Source organism: Bos indicus x Bos taurus, chromosome 13, assembly GCF_003369695.1.
Source record: "Bos indicus x Bos taurus breed Angus x Brahman F1 hybrid chromosome 13, Bos_hybrid_MaternalHap_v2.0, whole genome shotgun sequence".
NCBI classification, from domain to species: domain Eukaryota; kingdom Metazoa; phylum Chordata; class Mammalia; order Artiodactyla; family Bovidae; genus Bos; species Bos indicus x Bos taurus.
This window is the reverse complement of record NC_040088.1, coordinates 24,603,662-24,620,686: the sequence shown is the minus strand read 5'-3', so window position 1 is coordinate 24,620,686 and position 17,025 is coordinate 24,603,662. Positions and strand designations below refer to the sequence as shown.

At 39.0% G+C, this 17,025-nt stretch overlaps 1 protein-coding gene across 2 annotated transcripts; it reads right to left on the bottom strand.

Annotated features, from left to right (window-relative positions):
- Window positions 1-759: 759 nt before the first annotated feature.
- SPO11 (SPO11, initiator of meiotic double stranded breaks) lies at window positions 760-15,148 on the bottom strand. 2 transcript variants are annotated; one of them, XM_027558176.1, is made up of 13 exons: window positions 15,018-15,148; window positions 13,038-13,151; window positions 11,676-11,764; window positions 11,195-11,261; window positions 10,846-10,954; window positions 10,417-10,500; window positions 9,225-9,261; window positions 8,681-8,790; window positions 5,177-5,276; window positions 4,853-4,890; window positions 3,734-3,810; window positions 1,475-1,586; window positions 760-879 (listed from the first exon to the last, which is right to left on the bottom strand). In XM_027558176.1, exons 1-13 carry the CDS (start codon window positions 15,146-15,148, stop codon window positions 760-762), a joined length of 1,188 nt encoding a protein of 395 aa, XP_027413977.1. The 2 variants fall into 2 exon arrangements, with proteins under 2 accessions (XP_027413977.1, XP_027413978.1); XM_027558177.1 differs by lacking the exon at window positions 13,038-13,151.
- Window positions 15,149-17,025: the final 1,877 nt, after the last annotated feature.

Below are 17,025 nucleotides of genomic sequence, written 5' to 3'. Positions count from 1 at the left end.
GAGAAGTATGCTCAAAATCAAATCAAAGCACTGAGGACTACATCAACCCAGTATTTATTCATAATGAACATTACCACTACTTTCACAGTGAATGACTGAGGCATGACCCCTACACTATGAAGGCAAAGGAAAATGTAACCAAGAAGAAATTGCTTGATACTTTCATTAATTTGCAACCTTTCAAATTTAGGTTACTATTACTTTTGTTACTGGGGCTTCCCTGGTGGCTCAGATGGTAAGGAAACCTCCTGCCATGCGAGAGACCTGGGGCCGATCCCTGGGTTGGGAAGATCCCGTGAAGAAGGGAATGGCTACCCACTCCAGTATTCTGCATAGTCCATGGGGTTGCAGACTCAGACACGACTGAATGACTTTCACTTCACTTCTTCACTTTTGTTACTATAGGATACTTCATGCCTTAACATTACTTGTACTGTAGAAAGTAAATAAAGCATTTCTGCAGACTTTGATGACAGGTGTTAGACATTTTTTTAAACAAAATTTAAAAGTCAAAATAACATACATTCTTCTATGATTTAATTTAGAACATAGGATAGAAATTAATCTCTTAAGAGAATGATAAAGCCTTCTTAAGAAAATTAGAGTATAGCATTTTTTGACAAAAAAATACAATTACGAAAAATTATATTTTACCTCTATAAAATGAAGAACATTTGTTCTTTGCATAACAGTATCTACTGCTGAAAACAAAACTAATGAAAAGCCTTTTGTGATCAGAAGATATATTCTGACATATTTTTATATCCACCCACCAAATTTTAATTTGTTAGGTAAGTACACTCTGGAAAGATAGTCTGATGATAGGAAGGTCAAAGCTTGAATTTCTGCCTTCATTTTAGAGTCTGCCATTATTTCCATCTGTCAATAAAAGTAAACTACAGTCATACTAGAGTCTTTGCTACAGTTCTGTCAACTCAAACTGGTAAATCTAGATTTGTTTTAGGCTCCAAAACCACGGGCAATAAACTTTAGGTCAGCCAGAATATTCTAGAGCTGCTACAGCTAAAAATATTAGTATGGATTCCTTCAGTAGTTAGGAATGGTCTGGCATCTTTATAATTTCCTTCTCTCCTTTTTTTCCTCACAAACTACAACAGAACCGTAGACAATGGGTATTTAACTATGATGAGAATAAATTAGGTCAACTCCACCCAGCTAATCTTACCTATTAGCATTCACAATTCAATGTTTCAGCAACAATTTACTGCCAAACAATGCACATAGCAGTTGCTAGTTATATAAAAATTCAAGAAGAATAGCTTCAAAATATGATGCAAATAGCCACTCCAGTGTTCTTGCCTGGAGAATCCCAGGGACGGGGACGCCTGGTGGGCTGCCATCTATGGGGTCGAATAGAGTTGGACACGACTAAAGCAACTTAGCAGCAGCAGCAGCCACTGCTAAAAGTAGAAAGCAATAAAACATGACATTTGCATTTTAAAAAGAAACATACTTCTTTTCTCCAAAATGGCTGGCAAGTAATATAAGGTCTCTTTAGGATGCTGTCAAGTTTCATCTGGTCCCGTTTTGTCAGTGGAATTAAAGTACCTTTGGGTATATTTAATCTGGGGGGAAAAAAATAGGTGAAAAAACAATCAGTAAAAACAAAGTGCTCCTGTAACTTTAAGGTCACATACATTTCATTTTTATTTATCGTGCTATTTCAAAAGACTCAGAAATAACAGATGAAAAAATCAGTACAGGTTCACTTTTAAATGTGGAGTTTGAGGGAATCTGGTTTGTCTTTGACTAGCAAGTATTCAAGATCATAGTGGAAGTCTGTTTCAAGTTGTTTTCTTTCATGCCACGCTCACAGGACGATGACAGGAAGATAGACATGGGTTATAAAACAAACGCCGGGAGCACTAACACCATGTGTCTCAACACCAAGGCTGCCCCCAGAGCGCCGCAGTCTTAGAGCGGTGAGTGCCAGCGTGTGTGTGGCCAGCAGCAAGATCCACTGTGGGATTTCAGGTCCCACTGAATCCTTAATTCTTTGTAATTCAAGGGGAATTTTCTGGGCCAAGGAAGTTAGTCTATCAGTTTTCACTTATGCGCTCATGCGTGCACACAGACATACGTATACACATCTATCTTGTTTCAAATTTTTAAAAAGTGGATTGTAATTTTATCTTGGTATGTGTTTTAAAAATACAACGTGAGAGGTCCAGGATTTATGCTGTGAATTGCTTTTTGAAGTCACAAATCCTGGATTTCCCAGCAGAGCTCTAGTTTCAAACAGTCTTTCTCAATGTCCCCACAATAATGACTATTTGCCACTGGCAGCTCCTGGATAGGGTGACAATTTGATTGAAAGAGAGACCTAGAGGATTTCCCTTGAAGCCATGTTTGTGTGGCTATCATGCTGTTTTTTCTTTGATTGTACATTTATTTAGAGTACATTTATTTTGAGTGCACTGGTGGAATTTATGAGATACACCTAGAGTTTCTTCGTTTTCCGCCTTAATCAGATTCTCTGTCCTAAACTTGCATTAGAAATGATCTTCATACAAATAGATCACCCCCGACGGATTTTGACCATGATGTATACACTAAACAAAACTTTGATTCACTACAGCATAAACATTCAAAAGTCAAAACCTGAATGTTTTCTCTTGTGCCCTCATTTTGTAAGAAGCAGCGATCATTCCATTTTTAGAAAATAAGCGCCTTTAACCAAGGTTTGCTCACTGCTTGAAGAAATCCAAATATGTTTAATTTCACTCTCACCTCTCACTAGCCAATTAAAACAATAAAATATCTTAAAATATCACATTAGCAGAGATGAATAAAGTGATAATGTCTTATGCTGAGGGGCAGGTGGGCTCTTACTCTCCAGGGAAGACAAAATAATTAACCTATCCAGAGGGCAGCTGAAGCCTTAAAAATGTGCATACCCTTTGACCCAGCAATTCCGGGAATTCAGCCTATGGGACTAATTAAGGATACAGGCAAAGATTCAGTCACAAGAGGGTCAGTCAGAGGACTATCTTTCAAAACAGAGATTTGGAACCCATCCAAATGTCCAATTACAAGGGACTGACCAAATAGACACACTCAGAATTGAAACCAAGTGGAAAAAGACATTCAAATAAGATCATAGGGATGTATTTATTGATAAGGAAGTGCAATTACATTGTGTTGTGGGAGAAAAGATTTCAAAATCAAGCTCTTCCAAATTCTTTTGGAAGAAATTATGGCAACGCACAGCAAATAATCTACAAGGGCAGAACTGTTTATCTATAGGTGACTTTTATATTGTTACTTAATATTTTTTCTATAACGAACACATATATCTTAAAACTGACAAAATGTGGATCCCCCAACTTTAAGTAATCTTAAAATGAGATTTTTAAATGAAATTAAGAACCTATGATAAAATCAATTCAGATGGCAAATGGTGTTGTCAATGATTACTATTTAGATTCAATGTCTTAATACTTTCTAAGTATAAAGAAATTATTAAAGACTTTAACCATAAGGGTAAAACAAAAAAATGTCTTCTAAAGGCTCAATTAACCAAATATATTTAAGTGTTTTAGTAGTTGAAACAGAAACATCGATAAATTTATAATGATATAATTCTGAGTTATCATGAACAACATAAGTAAAAAACAGTAAGCACTTCTCCTGGTAGTGACTCTTCAGGCTGAGTGCTACATGTTACAGTGAGTCATCGTTTTAAATACCCTCATTCTGCTAACTGTCTAACCTTTTGATATCAGAAGGGAGGAGACCAAGCCATCTAATAGCTGGAACTGTGAGATTATGGGCTTCGAAAGACATAGCCTAAAATAAAGAGCAGAAGTATATTAACTAAACCTTTTGCAGAGAACTAGCATACTTGTTTTTGCAGCAATTTTTTTTCAACTTATTAAGGACTCTTACTGAAGACTTCACACTCCCAGAGGCCACAGAAGTAAGAAAATCACCAAGAGCTTAGTTAAACTGGACTTTCAGTGGAGGTTTTAAAACTGCTCTATACTATTTCTGTGTTGATTTTCTATAACGTGAAAGTACAAATGACCCTCTCTGACCCAAATTTATTGTCGTTTGTGATTCCACACCTTAATCCCTTGCTCCACCATCCTTTTCTTCTGCTATAAACATATACATCTGCTACTGCTAAGTCACTGCCCACCAGGCTCCGCCGTCCCTGGGGTTCTCCAGGCAAGAACACTGGAGTGGGTTGCCATTTCCTTCTCCAATGCATAAAAGTGAAAAGTGAAGTCGCTCAGTCGTGTCCGACTCTTCCAGGGACACACAAAGTGTATACCAGTGATTCCCAAACTTCACCATGAGTCAGGATCACTTGGAGGGCCCACCCTTAGAATTCCAGACTCAGGAGGTCTGCATGGGGACTGAGAATTGCATTTCTAACAGCTTCCCAGGACCACGTTTTGAGAACCACTGATGTGTAGCAGTTGCCGTCCCTAGTGGTAAAGTTTGGTGGTCTTTTTATTTCTCCTGATGGTTGGAATTGGAAAAGTCAGAATTCAAGACTATATATGCTTTTCAGGGTATAATTGGTAATCAGTGTTGCTATGCGGAGGGCTTGCCATTACTTCAGCAGGCCAGGAGAGTGGAGGATAATTAAGGCCTCTTGCCCGAAGGTAATCCCACTCTGTCATCTGGAGTCACACTGGTTATGCTGGAAGCTGGAATCACAGACTCCGAAACAGAGCGGCCCTAGACTAGGACAGTAGCTTCCCTGGTACCTTTTGGGGGCCCTCAGCTTACTAGGGGCTGATAAGTAAATGCAGAAATCACTCCAGTGAATAATATAAACTATCTCAATAGTGGAAAAGGAAAAATATTTTTCTATACTTACCATAGATCCATACTTATAGATACACATTATCTCTATGCCTGTTAAAAGAAAGTTAACTTTGAAATTTGTCTCCTTGCATATTATAGTTAGATAATTATATCTAACATCTGCAGTTTTTATTTTTGTGAACAATACCAGTGGAAAATTTATGGTTCAGTTTAATACAGTAAAAAACAATAAATATCCCAAATGATTAGTCATTCATTTAAATCTAATAATCATATTCTTTTAAAGTATTTTATGAAAGTGTTCTATGAGCAGAAAAACACAAGCTATAAATATGATTTGATTATGACTATTTCAAATAGTCTAACAATAAATTACCATGTGGATCAGCATCTACCAGAGTGAAAACAGGAATGTGAAATGTATCCCACAACTTCTTGATTAGAAGTCTTGTGTTCACATCAGGTACCCCCTTTCCCTAAAAGCAAGGATTGAAATCATGCATTTTAATTTCAGTAGAATGAAACTGATGACACTGTATCCTTATTTTATTATTGACATAAATATCTTCATAACTTTGACTTAATTATCCCAGGCCTAGGAAAATATTTTAGCAGAAACAAAAATAATAAAAAATGTGACATACATAAAGATGTCCACTGCAGTGTTACTTAAAAGGACAGAAACCACAGTAAATATCCAAAAGATCTAACAATAGGCAGCATCGCACAGTGGTGACATGCATCGGCTTCAGAGCCGACTGCCTGCAGAGGCGCCTGGCTCTGCCACTTCTTAGCAGCATGGATCTTAACAGTCATGAAAACTCTCTGAGGTCTGGGGCTTTGTAATAACACCTTCTGCTATTATTACAGGAACTAAGTTATTTAATAATTATAAAGCATTTAAAAGTATCTGGTTTAAACTCAGGATTTAATAAAACCAAACAGTAGAATAGTATTATGACATGATTAAAACAATAATTATGTAGAAAAATAATTTGAAGAGCATTACAATACTGTTAAAAGAGAGAACAGGAAACCAAATGAAATGTGGAACAGGGAGGAAGCAAGTAGAGGTGAGAACGGGCTTTTGATGGGATAGCCCTGCGTCTGAATTCCCTCTCCACCAATCACTAGTGGGTTTCCTAGTCTCTTTAGGCTGTGGCTTTATTTATAAAACTGGGCTAAATATGCCTACCACACAGAGTTATGGCACTGTAGCAATGTGGAGTTGAACTATCTTAATCCCAGTACTATGGCTTCCCTGGTGGCTCAAGTTTTTTTTTTTTTTTTTTTTTAATATGTATTTATTTAATTTACTTATTTGGCTATGTCTGGTCTTAGTTGCAGCACACAGGATCTTTTGTTGTGGCACTTAGGCTTTGTTGCCCTGTGGAGTGTGGGATCTTAGTTCCACGACCTGGGATTGAACCCACATCCCCTGCATTGCAGATTCTTAACCACTGGACCACCAGGGGAGTCCCTCTCCAAGTCCTAGTTTTGACCAGCCTTGAGATTGTGGTAAAATACCTTCCTGAGTCCCAGTGTTCTATTGTTAAAATGGGGATGATAATAATACCTATCTCATAAGGCTGGAGAGACTTTACAAGTTGATATGAGGGCATGAAGAGAAGGGGGCAACAGAGGATAAGATGGTTGGATGGCTTCACTGACTCAACGGACATGAGTTTGAATAAGCTCCAAGAGATGGTGAAGGAGAGGGAGCTGGTGTGCTGCAGTTCATGGGATCCGAAAGAGTTAGACACAACTGAGTGACTGAACAAAGTAGAAAACAGCAGTAAATGTGAACCCTTATTACGTAAAGTGCCTAGCAGAGTTCCTGGTGTATCACGAATACATAGTGAATGGTAGTGTATTTTAATTGTTTCCTTTGGGAGAGATAACCCATATACGTGGTAGAGGAGTCAGACAGTACCAAATATTCCTTCCTAGCCCAGCCCTCGACTCTAAGCTCCCCTCTGCAGGGGCAGCTACTACAGGCCAGCTACTAGTGGGTGTTTCACCATAGTAACAACAGCAATTATCAACGGCTGCCATGACAGCACCAACATGTAGGTAGACAAAGACTAGAAGGCAGCATTCAAGAGGAAAGACAAGGTAAAAAGAGAAATGTGACCAAGAGCTGAGCTTTATGTGCATCTCCAGTGCACTAGTACCAGCTGTGATTCAAACTCCAAGGGCTGAAACGGAGGCCTGGGCCACTGCTGGTTTGTCTGTAACAGCTTGTCTTCTGATCGGTCCAGCAAGCATGCACTCTCACCAGGAAGGTGTGGAAGAGCAGGAGGACTCCACCAAAAGTGAACCACAGGACAACGCCATTGAGCGATCACTTCAGGGGTTCAGGTATGGCCTTTGTTACTGGTGAGGTCTCAGTGTACATTTTCTGTCACAACTGTTCTCCCCTCTCTTCAAACTGGGCACATGCCACTAGGATCTCCTGTTAGCATCTCAAATTTTTATTTCTAAGACTACATTCAACATCTTTTTTCTATGAAGAACCAAGCCTCCCTGCCACTTGTTCTATAGCATCCACGGGGACATCGTGGTAAAGCTCCACACACTAGAGTCATTTTGACTCATTCCTCTCACCCCATGGTCATCATGTCCTTTTAAACTTGCCTTGGAAATGTCCTTTGCTTAAGTCCTTTCTCTTTAACCATTTCCCTGGCAACCTGCCACCTGAGAGCCTCCAGACAGGCTTCCTGAATCCAGTTATCTCCCTATCCATCTAACTAATGATGCTACCACACGAATCCTTGTCATTTCCTTTCTCACCAATCCTCCTCACTTTTGTTAACACTTGATATTTTTGCACTAAATCAGGATGCCTCCTGGGGGTGGCCAGGCCTTCCAAGATGCCAACAGCTGCCCAACATCCTGCTCCCTTGGCAGGTCAGCTCTCCTACTGCTTCCACAAACATACCTCACAAACATCATACTTACTATTAATAAGCCAAGAGAACTGTAAGTAGATGAGCTTTTTTTTTTTTCTTCAGAGAACTAGGTCTTTATGCAGATCTGTAAGAGTGGAGGAAGGCTGGTACAGGAGGGGGAACCTGATGTGTCTGTTGCTCTCTCATCATCTCACTGACCCACACCCCTGGCTTCCTGTACTGCCACCTCCTTCTTCCCCAGGCCAGCGGATGTCACTGGTCTCCCCAGTTCTATGAACACCTCCTGCATTACCCTTTGCTAATTATTGCCTGTAGTTCCCTGTGTATTACCTCAACATACGCTTCTGTGTTCTTTGCTGTTCTTTCAACAGCATACTAACTGTGTGAGGAAGAACAAGGAGTGGCTCTTGTTCATTCAACCCTGTCAAAGTTCCCATGTTACCATATTATAGTCAAGACAAGTAGCCCCTGTGGGAATGGTGTTGAGGGTGATACTGAGAGCCTGTGTAAACTTACATTTTTATTAGAAAATCTCTGGTGTTTAAGAATCGGGACCATCACCTTGATTTCAGTCAGATTTGAGGATGGTTAAATAAACACCTTGGAAATTCTTGTTCTATAATCCCAAAGGATGCTTCACAGTGACAAGAGAATGCTGTTCAAACTCATAGATGAAGTTATAAGCCACTCTTGTGTGTATATGTGCTTCAGTTGTGTCTGACCCTGCAATTCTTTGGACTGTAGCCCGCCAGGCTCCTCTGTCCTTGGGATTTCTCAGGCAAGAATACTAGAACAGGTTGCCATTTCCTACTCCAAGGGATCTTCCTGACCCAGGGATAGAACCCATGTCTCCAGCACTGGCAGGCAGACTCTTTACCACTGAGCCATCTGGGAAGCCATAAACCCCTCTTACTGATCACCAAAGTAGTACATTAGTCTGGTAATTGAGGTAAAAGCAGATAATATACCGTAACCATGATGCATGGAGACATTTTGTTGCAAAAGTTGTCATCCAGGAGGCGCTGAAATGTTGCATCTTTTTCTACAATTAGTAGAAATTTCGCATCTGTAATTAAATCTGTGAAGTTAAGGCTGATAAATTTAAGGCATGTGTGTTTCAACTGAACCACTAATTATAAGTAACAATGCCATATCGATCAATTCAAAAGTAGCTACAGATACAGAATTTTTGTTTTTACCTTCATACTTCAGATACCTATTCTCTTCCAGGGCATCTTCCCAAGCCAGGGATCGAACCTGCTTCTCTTGCCTCTCCTGCATTGGCAGTCAGATTCTTTACCACTAGCGCCACCTATTCACACACCGTATTTACATATCTTTCTTACTAGGTAGTGAGCTCCTAAAAATATCCTAGAAAAGGGAGCATGATGTGTTCATCTTGACCAATACAGGGTATGGCTTACTGGTTACACATTATGAAGGCTTGATTTATTAAAGTAAAAATGAATGAACATTCTGTAAATTTAAATAGCTTTCTCACTCAAAGGATACTCTGAATTCCTTGAATATTAGATGGCACAGCAACAGCCTAAGTTAACAAGAGGAGACAGTTTTTATTTTAAATAAACAGCAAGTATAACAATATTTGGGCTTCTCTGGTGGCTCAGATGGTAAAGAATCCACTTGCAATGTGGGAGACCTGGGTTCGATCCCTGGGTTGGGAAGATTTCTTGGAGGAGGGCATGGCAATCCACTTCAGCATTCTTGTCTGGAGAATCGCCATGGACAGAAGAGTCTGGTGGGCTACAGTCCATGGGGTCGCGAAGAGTCAGACATGACTAAGCGACTAAGCAAACAAACACAATAACATTTAAAAATTTATCAAGAACACTTTTTGTTGTTGTTTAGTTGCATCAGTTGCAACCCCTGTGGACTGTAGCCCGCCAGGCTCCTCTGTCCATGGGATTTCCCAGGCAAGAATATTGGAGTAGGTTGCCATTTCCTCCTCCAGGGGATCTTCCCAAGCCAGGGATTGAACCCGTGTCTCTGAGTCTCCTGTATTGCAGGTGGATTCTTTACCACTAAGCCACTGGGGAAGCCCTATATTTTTTTAATTTTCATTTTTAAAAATACACTGTCATCAGAAGTCTATGCTTCAGTAAGAAAACAGTAGGATACAGATTTACTTTTCAATAAGAAAACAGACACACGACCCAAACTACTTCCCAGGAGGTGAAAATTTCTTGGAAACTTTATAGATATGTGACTTAAAAAGCAGAAACTGATGAAGGAAAGACTTCCTTCTCATAGGTGTCATTCTCCTCTTTCCAAAATGGTGAGTTAACCATTTCCAAACTTCTGTGCTAGTTCTGTGACTTTCTATGTACTAAAGCCTAGCAAACACTTTAGTCTCAAACTTACAAATTTCAGAACCAGAAAATTTTATGAACATCACATAAATAGCCATGCTAAAATGGTCAAGTCACACTCTACCTGAAAACAAAAAACAGTGCATTTAAAAAAGGAATGTGTATGTTTGTTTATTTCAATATGACATCTGACAACTGGCATATTTGGAAACTGGGTAATATACAACCCCTAAAGCATATACCTATTCATCCTTTCATTTTATTTTAAAGTCTTAAGCTCTGAACTACATAACAAAGCCAGTCAATAAAGTGCGTTTCAAACACAAATGAGTTTGATATGGCATGGAAGCACATGAACACATTATGATGCTTACTGTTGCACGCGTGCAGTTCACCTTGGTGCCGTCTTCCTCCAGGTACTTTAAATCGCCAGCAATTAAACCTTTTGATGTAGACAGCTGAAAAAAGTAATAGTCATATATGAAACCTTTTTCCCCAGTGCATTTTATGCTTCTAAGTCCCTTCTCATGTTCACCTGCTAAATTATATAGGGGTTTTGGATCAGACTGAAATTTAAGAAATAAAGGAGAAAATACGTAAGTGTTTAGGAATGAAAAGTATTTGACAATTCATCAGTTTTGCTTCCTTTAGCCAAGGGGATACACTGAGACTAGATTATTCAAATTCATAGTGAGAAAAATATAATATCAAAAATATGAAAAGAAGGCACAGATTACATTTATTCTTCTACTATAATTTTCATACTTTTTGTTTTAAAGTATCTTTTATTAAATGCTACTTACAATATGCAGACTCCTCCTTGGCACTTTTAGCATACAGGAAATATCATTAATAATATTGTCCACAACAGTCTGGTTACCAAAGAGTTGGCTGTCAGTGTAATAAATGTCTCTGTGAAAATATTAAAAATATATTTTTTAATTAATCATATTTTCTCTGAATATGATAAATATTGGAATATGAACTGAAAAAAGCTTTGAGTGGATGTAAACAATTTATTACCCACAGACTAGTTTTATGTAACTTTTCAAAACATATAATGAAAGTCAATCCCACACATATAATGAAAGTCAGTCCCACTTAACCTCACAACGCATTTCAAAGAATAATTTATTAGAACAATGTACTTACCTTTTGGTTGCATAAGTATTGCTCTGTACTAATTTATAAATCATGGAAAATATTTTAAGAATTAGTGCTGGAAAATAAGATGCAATAAGTGAGTTACTTATCACTTACAAAAATCAAAACATTCTGTGATCAAGGATTAACTCTCTCTAGTTACTTTGCACAACATTATAAAAATTATCTTTTCAAAAGAGAAGTGTTAAGTACAGAATGATAACTGTCTACAAGTTAGATAAAATTAAGTGTTCTATGTACAGCAAAATTGAAAGAATATTTTCCCACTGAATCATATACTTGAACATTCATTTTGGAATAATACTTTACTTCCACAGTTATTGACAATGCAGAATTCTACAAATTTATTTCAAGTACAGGATGGCCTATTAATGAACAAGTAAAAATTATTTAGCTCAGAACAACTATAACCCAGAGAGTAATCAAAATTATTTATTTTACCACTAAAAGCTAAGAAAGATGAATTTACCAAAATTTTTAACTGATTTTGGTGAATCACTTTTGATTTTTCTTGTGGTACAATGAGATACCATGTGAAGACCCACAGAATCTTCAAACCTGTCATTTTGTTTAAAGCAAGGGAATAGAATAAAAAAAGAGTTAACTTCTGAACACCAAACAACATATGATTAATTTCCTCTTCTGAACATCATTTAAATCCACATTTCTTCCCAATGTAAGCACTGAAGTTTTAGGATAACCTCGTTTATAAGCTTAGAGAATTCCAAGTGGTAATTAGGTAATTATCTTGGCAACATACAGAGGCACTAAAAGAGTGTTTAAAATACATGAATTAAACACCTTTGATTATAGTGTGTGTGCATGTGTGTGTATTTCTTTCCTGGGAAGACAGGGTACGTGACTATTATAAATTATTTCACAATTTTATTAGCATTTTGCTTATTGATTTAATACTTTTATTCAATTTAATAATAAGTTTTGAAATATTTCATTTAATTTACCCCGAAAGTTACAGTAATGAAATAAGTTTATACTAGGTTGTTAAATTGAACTGCCAAGCCTGCCCTAAAGATGGCAGAAGGCACCAGGCAAACAGGCCAGGTAACAGCTGCTTCTAGGTTTGGTGAAATCCACCTTGCAAAATATGATTCAAAAGTTTACAGTTTCACTAATTATATTGATCATAAAAGAATAATGAATGACTAAGAGCCTTAAGATTTCTTTCATTCTTTTCCTGTAACTCTTACTGAGGACTAATTTTGCAGTGTTTTTCATTGTTTAGTGAAAAGGGTCTACAGGTTGAGGACCTGAAAGAATCCAACTATGTAACTAGATTCCAAGATTCTGATAAAGCTGTTTGCTGATTTTCCCCTCTTGGGGACATGACTCCACAGGAAATCTGCTAAGAGAATGAGCCATTGCAATGTGTTCTGTGCTCAGGATACATTTATTTTGGTCTCAATATCAGGGCTGGTTATAGCTCCCCTGAGCAAGTGGTTTGCCTCTGCAGTACAGATAAGAATTCTGATGGTGATATTCTCCCCTTTGAGTGCTAGAAAGCTTAGATCCAAGGCTGGCGCCTATTTTTAGCAGGACTGTAAGACTTTATCATATGCATTTTGAATTCTAACTTCTTTTGGTGCTCCATTTTTTTGTTCCTAGCATTGTTTTCCCTTTGCCTTATCTTTAACACCTACTTCTAGTTTATATAACCTGCCTGTATGGTATGTATTTTATAAACTTCCTTAAATCCTTTTTGGCAGGGTAAAGGCAACAAATAGAATTAAATCCAACTAGAACGCTAACTCACATAAATTCTAATAATGACTTAGATAATGCACTTAAAAATTTAAAAATGCAAAACGCCCACTTTATATTTTCCCAGCTTGATCTGTTGTCTATTGTGAATGCAGGCGCTTCATTTCTTGCCAAGCTTGTGACTATGTCTTGGATAATTTTTTCTATAGATGAAAGAACCTCAGAACTGAAACAATAAACACACAATGATTCAATCTTAATTTTAAATTAGACCTTTACAATAGGTAACATTTCTCCAGAATATTAATTTTTTGTTTCACTGGTTGTTTTTTAAGACTAGATGATACATGTCAATAATACTCTCTCCCACATGAGTAATACATTAACTTTTAATATGAGTAATACATTACAACAATTGTATTGGTAGTGGTGAATTTCAAAGAAATTTCATTTGCTTGTAATTTTACTTCTCAAACAATTACCAACTTAAGTAATATCTCCCTTTTAATGACCAATTTATAAATACATTAATATAAATGTATTGATACAATGTATTGATATAAATACATTGATCTTCAGATCAACCTACTTTAAATACACACTCATTGCCTTGAAATACTACTGATAAATCTTTTAACTGATGTAATACTGGCTTTGAATTTATTTCCCCAAATGCAATGTGAAAATATTTCCAAAAAACAGTTCTTACTGTAGTGTGTTACCCTAATTGATGTCATGTCATAAATCAGCCCTTTTGAATTTTAGTGATACAAAAAGAAAAAAGTTTAATCATCACCATAAAAGGGCTTGGCAACTACTACACCACAGAAAATTATTAAGACTTAGCCCAGTTTTCTGTCAGCTGACTCTTAATTTCACAAGCCATCAGCTTCAAAAAATGTTATTCTGTTATAAACACCATAAAAATATTGCCTAGGAAGGAAAATCACATTAAATCTAGAAAATGCACAAAATGTAGTGTTCTAATTTCCATAGAAACTTCACAGCTTTCATTGAAAATGCATGTATCAGAAAATAACTTTTAAAACATTCAATATTTTCTAATTTGGGGAGCAAAAACTGATTCAAGTATCTTATTCATTTTTCTAGTTTGGAAAAAAAGCTGCAGTAATATTATGACCAACTTTAAAACAATCAGATTTACATCTGAAACCTAAACAGGGACTGCCACCCCCTTCTTTTACCCTCTTCTAGTACTCCCTTAAACTAAAACATTTTGTAAATTTGTTTGAAGGTTTTTTTTGGTAGTTGGTTTGGGCTTAAATGACAGTAATTTGTTTAAGTGAAAAACCTTGCTGATAAACTAGAAAAGCAGATCAAGTAAGCGGAACAACAGAGCATTTTAAGTGAAAGTGGTGAATAATGTAAACATATTTCCTGCAGTTAACTCCAGGTTGGGCAGCTGGAGAACCTCTGTAATTGATTTTATCAGCACCACACTCTAAGCTAAACTCTAACTGCTTTAACTGATTTAAAGAAATGTGTGTTTTCTTCCCTTTCAGGTCCATAAATCCCATTGTCTTACTATAAACCACTTAAAATGTGTTGACTGCCTCATTCATTTTGATAAAACACACTTATTAAGAACTTACAACACTGATTTCCCCCCACCTTTTCGTAAAAAAAAAATGCTTGAAAACTTCTAAATTTCCACAACTTAAAAAAAATAAACACCAAGCCAAACTGTGCCTTAAACTCCTCAAACTGTCCAGATCTCAGGAAACCTGTGACCCCAGCTGTGGGGATGCTCCTGGAACATTCTAGAAGACACGGGGTGGGAGGGGTTACTGTGGGGGTGGGGTGTAAGTGTGGCTGGCACCTGGCTTTTTGAATTGAGAATAAATTAACAGAAGAAATAGGGGGCACTAAACAAGGGCCTTTCTTGGGGTTCAGGGCTGGTGGGCCAAACAGGCCTCTGTGGCCTCAACATTCTGAGGCAGCCTTGCTCTCCAGACTGGGGAGACGGGAAGGGGGCCCAGCATTTCTCCACAGAGCACCTCAAGCCTGGCTGGGCAGAACCTTCTTGCTCCCTAACTCCCAGCCGTCTGTGCCCCAGAAAGAGCCCGTATACCTGGAAGCCAAGCGCATCCCCCCGCCCGCGGGCTCCTCGCCGCCTCTCCTCAAGGCGGCCAGGAGAGAAGCCCTGTGCCGGTCCAAAACCTCGAAAAACGAGGCCTCAGGGCCCCTGGGCGTAAAGGCCATAAGGAGCCGCTGCAACAAAAGCGTCCAACAACAGGAGCTCCACCTGGCCTGAGATCACCCTTCTCTGTACCCACAATGCACTTCCAGGGTGGGGCCTGGAAGGACAGAGCTCCTCTCCCGAAGTGGGGGGGCCGGACTGCGCATGCGCACACCTCACCCCCAGGTGGGGCTGGACTAACGGATGTGCATAGCGCTTGCACTGACTGAGACATCTGTGCGCAGGGCTCTATCAGGTGCAGTCTCACCTGGGCCCCTTCCTGGGTACCTTCTGACAAGCCTCAGGGACCAGCAGGATATATTTGGGGTGTGGTACCAAGATTTGAGACCTTGAAATGGTTTTATATCTCCTTTTTTGGGAATATCTCCCAAATATCTCCTATTTAGGAAAGTCGTATCAGTGATTTTTCACTAAAACAAGTAGTTATGGCTATCCAACTGTGTATCAGACACAGTTCTAGGCACTGGGTGCAGATGAGGATAAAGGCAAACGAAATTTCTGCCTTTGCTAGCATTTATGTAGTAGCCTAGGGCTTAAAAACCTATTTCATTCAGCCGCTCCCTTTAAACTCTCATAACCACACCAGTGGGGATTTTGCAAGAGAGGAGAAAGCAGTCCACAAGCCCAGGCAAGCCTGGGTTAATATCCCAGCTCCATCACTTTGTTGGGCTGCCAGATTTTGCAAATTATAACACAGGACCCTCAGTTAAAATTGAATTGCAGATAAACAGTGAATACTTTTTTTAAGGATAACTTGGTCCCATGCAATCTGTGGGACACTCTTACTAAAAAATGATTTCATTGTTCACCCAAAATTCTTATTTAATTGTTCATCCAGTATTTTTAACCTAGCAATCCTCCCCTTGCAGATTTGAACTGAGCCTTCACTCCTACTCTCTTCTAGAGCAAAAGACAGAAATTCTGAAGCCTCAGGGAAGGAGTGCTGCCCCTGGGGGACAGTTTCCTTGAGGGAGAGGAAACAGGGAGAGGCCTTGGAGCAAGGTGGCACTGAGACCTTCCTAGGGAGTAGGGGGCAGGATGGTGTCCTGGGGTCTTGGCCCCAGAAGAGCCACCTGACAGCAGGCTCTCTCCAGAGAACTGTTTTGTTCCCTCAGTTTCTGGTCATTTGATACTGTTGAAACAAAACCTGCTTCCCACCATAAATAACAAACTCCCTGTGTTGATAATGATGACTGTCTATGCCAAGCCCTGTGCTGAGGGCCTTTATTATTATCAACACTAATAACTTCCTCATTGCCTACCCTACACTAGGCAATTGTAGCCTGCCCTAGGCAATTGTAGTTACTGAGGACACGTCTGTGAGCAAGGCAGACAGAGTCCTTGCCCTTAGGGGACTCACAGTCTAAGGGAAGGGGGAAATTGAGGAGAAATAGGTGAACACTAAAATAATTGAGGGCGAGCTGTGCATTTGAATCAACAACCCTATGCAGTAAAAATTATTCTCCCTATTTCACAGATGAAGAAACTAAGGCTTGGAGAGCCTGAGTGGGTTGTACAAGACTGCATTGTGATCAGCACGATGAAAGGTAAATCTCGACTCCAAAGTGGAGCTCTTACCATTAGGTTATGAGGCACCACTGAGGGTCTGGCTGGAAATGGGTCATAATTTTGCAGGGGTTTCTTTGATGGGTAGAATTGCCCTTCCGGCCTCAGGTTTCTCACCTTTCAGATGAAGGCTTTGCAGCAGCTGGGTTCTCCATGAGAAACAAACAAATAAAAGGTCTTTGAACGGAGAGGCTGAGTGGGGTGCCTCTCTCCCAGGACTGGGACCATCTGACCACTGGTCTCTGTCCCTCAGGAGGGCAGAAACCCTTCTGTATCACATAGCGCTAACACTCAGCCAGAAGCCAATGAATGG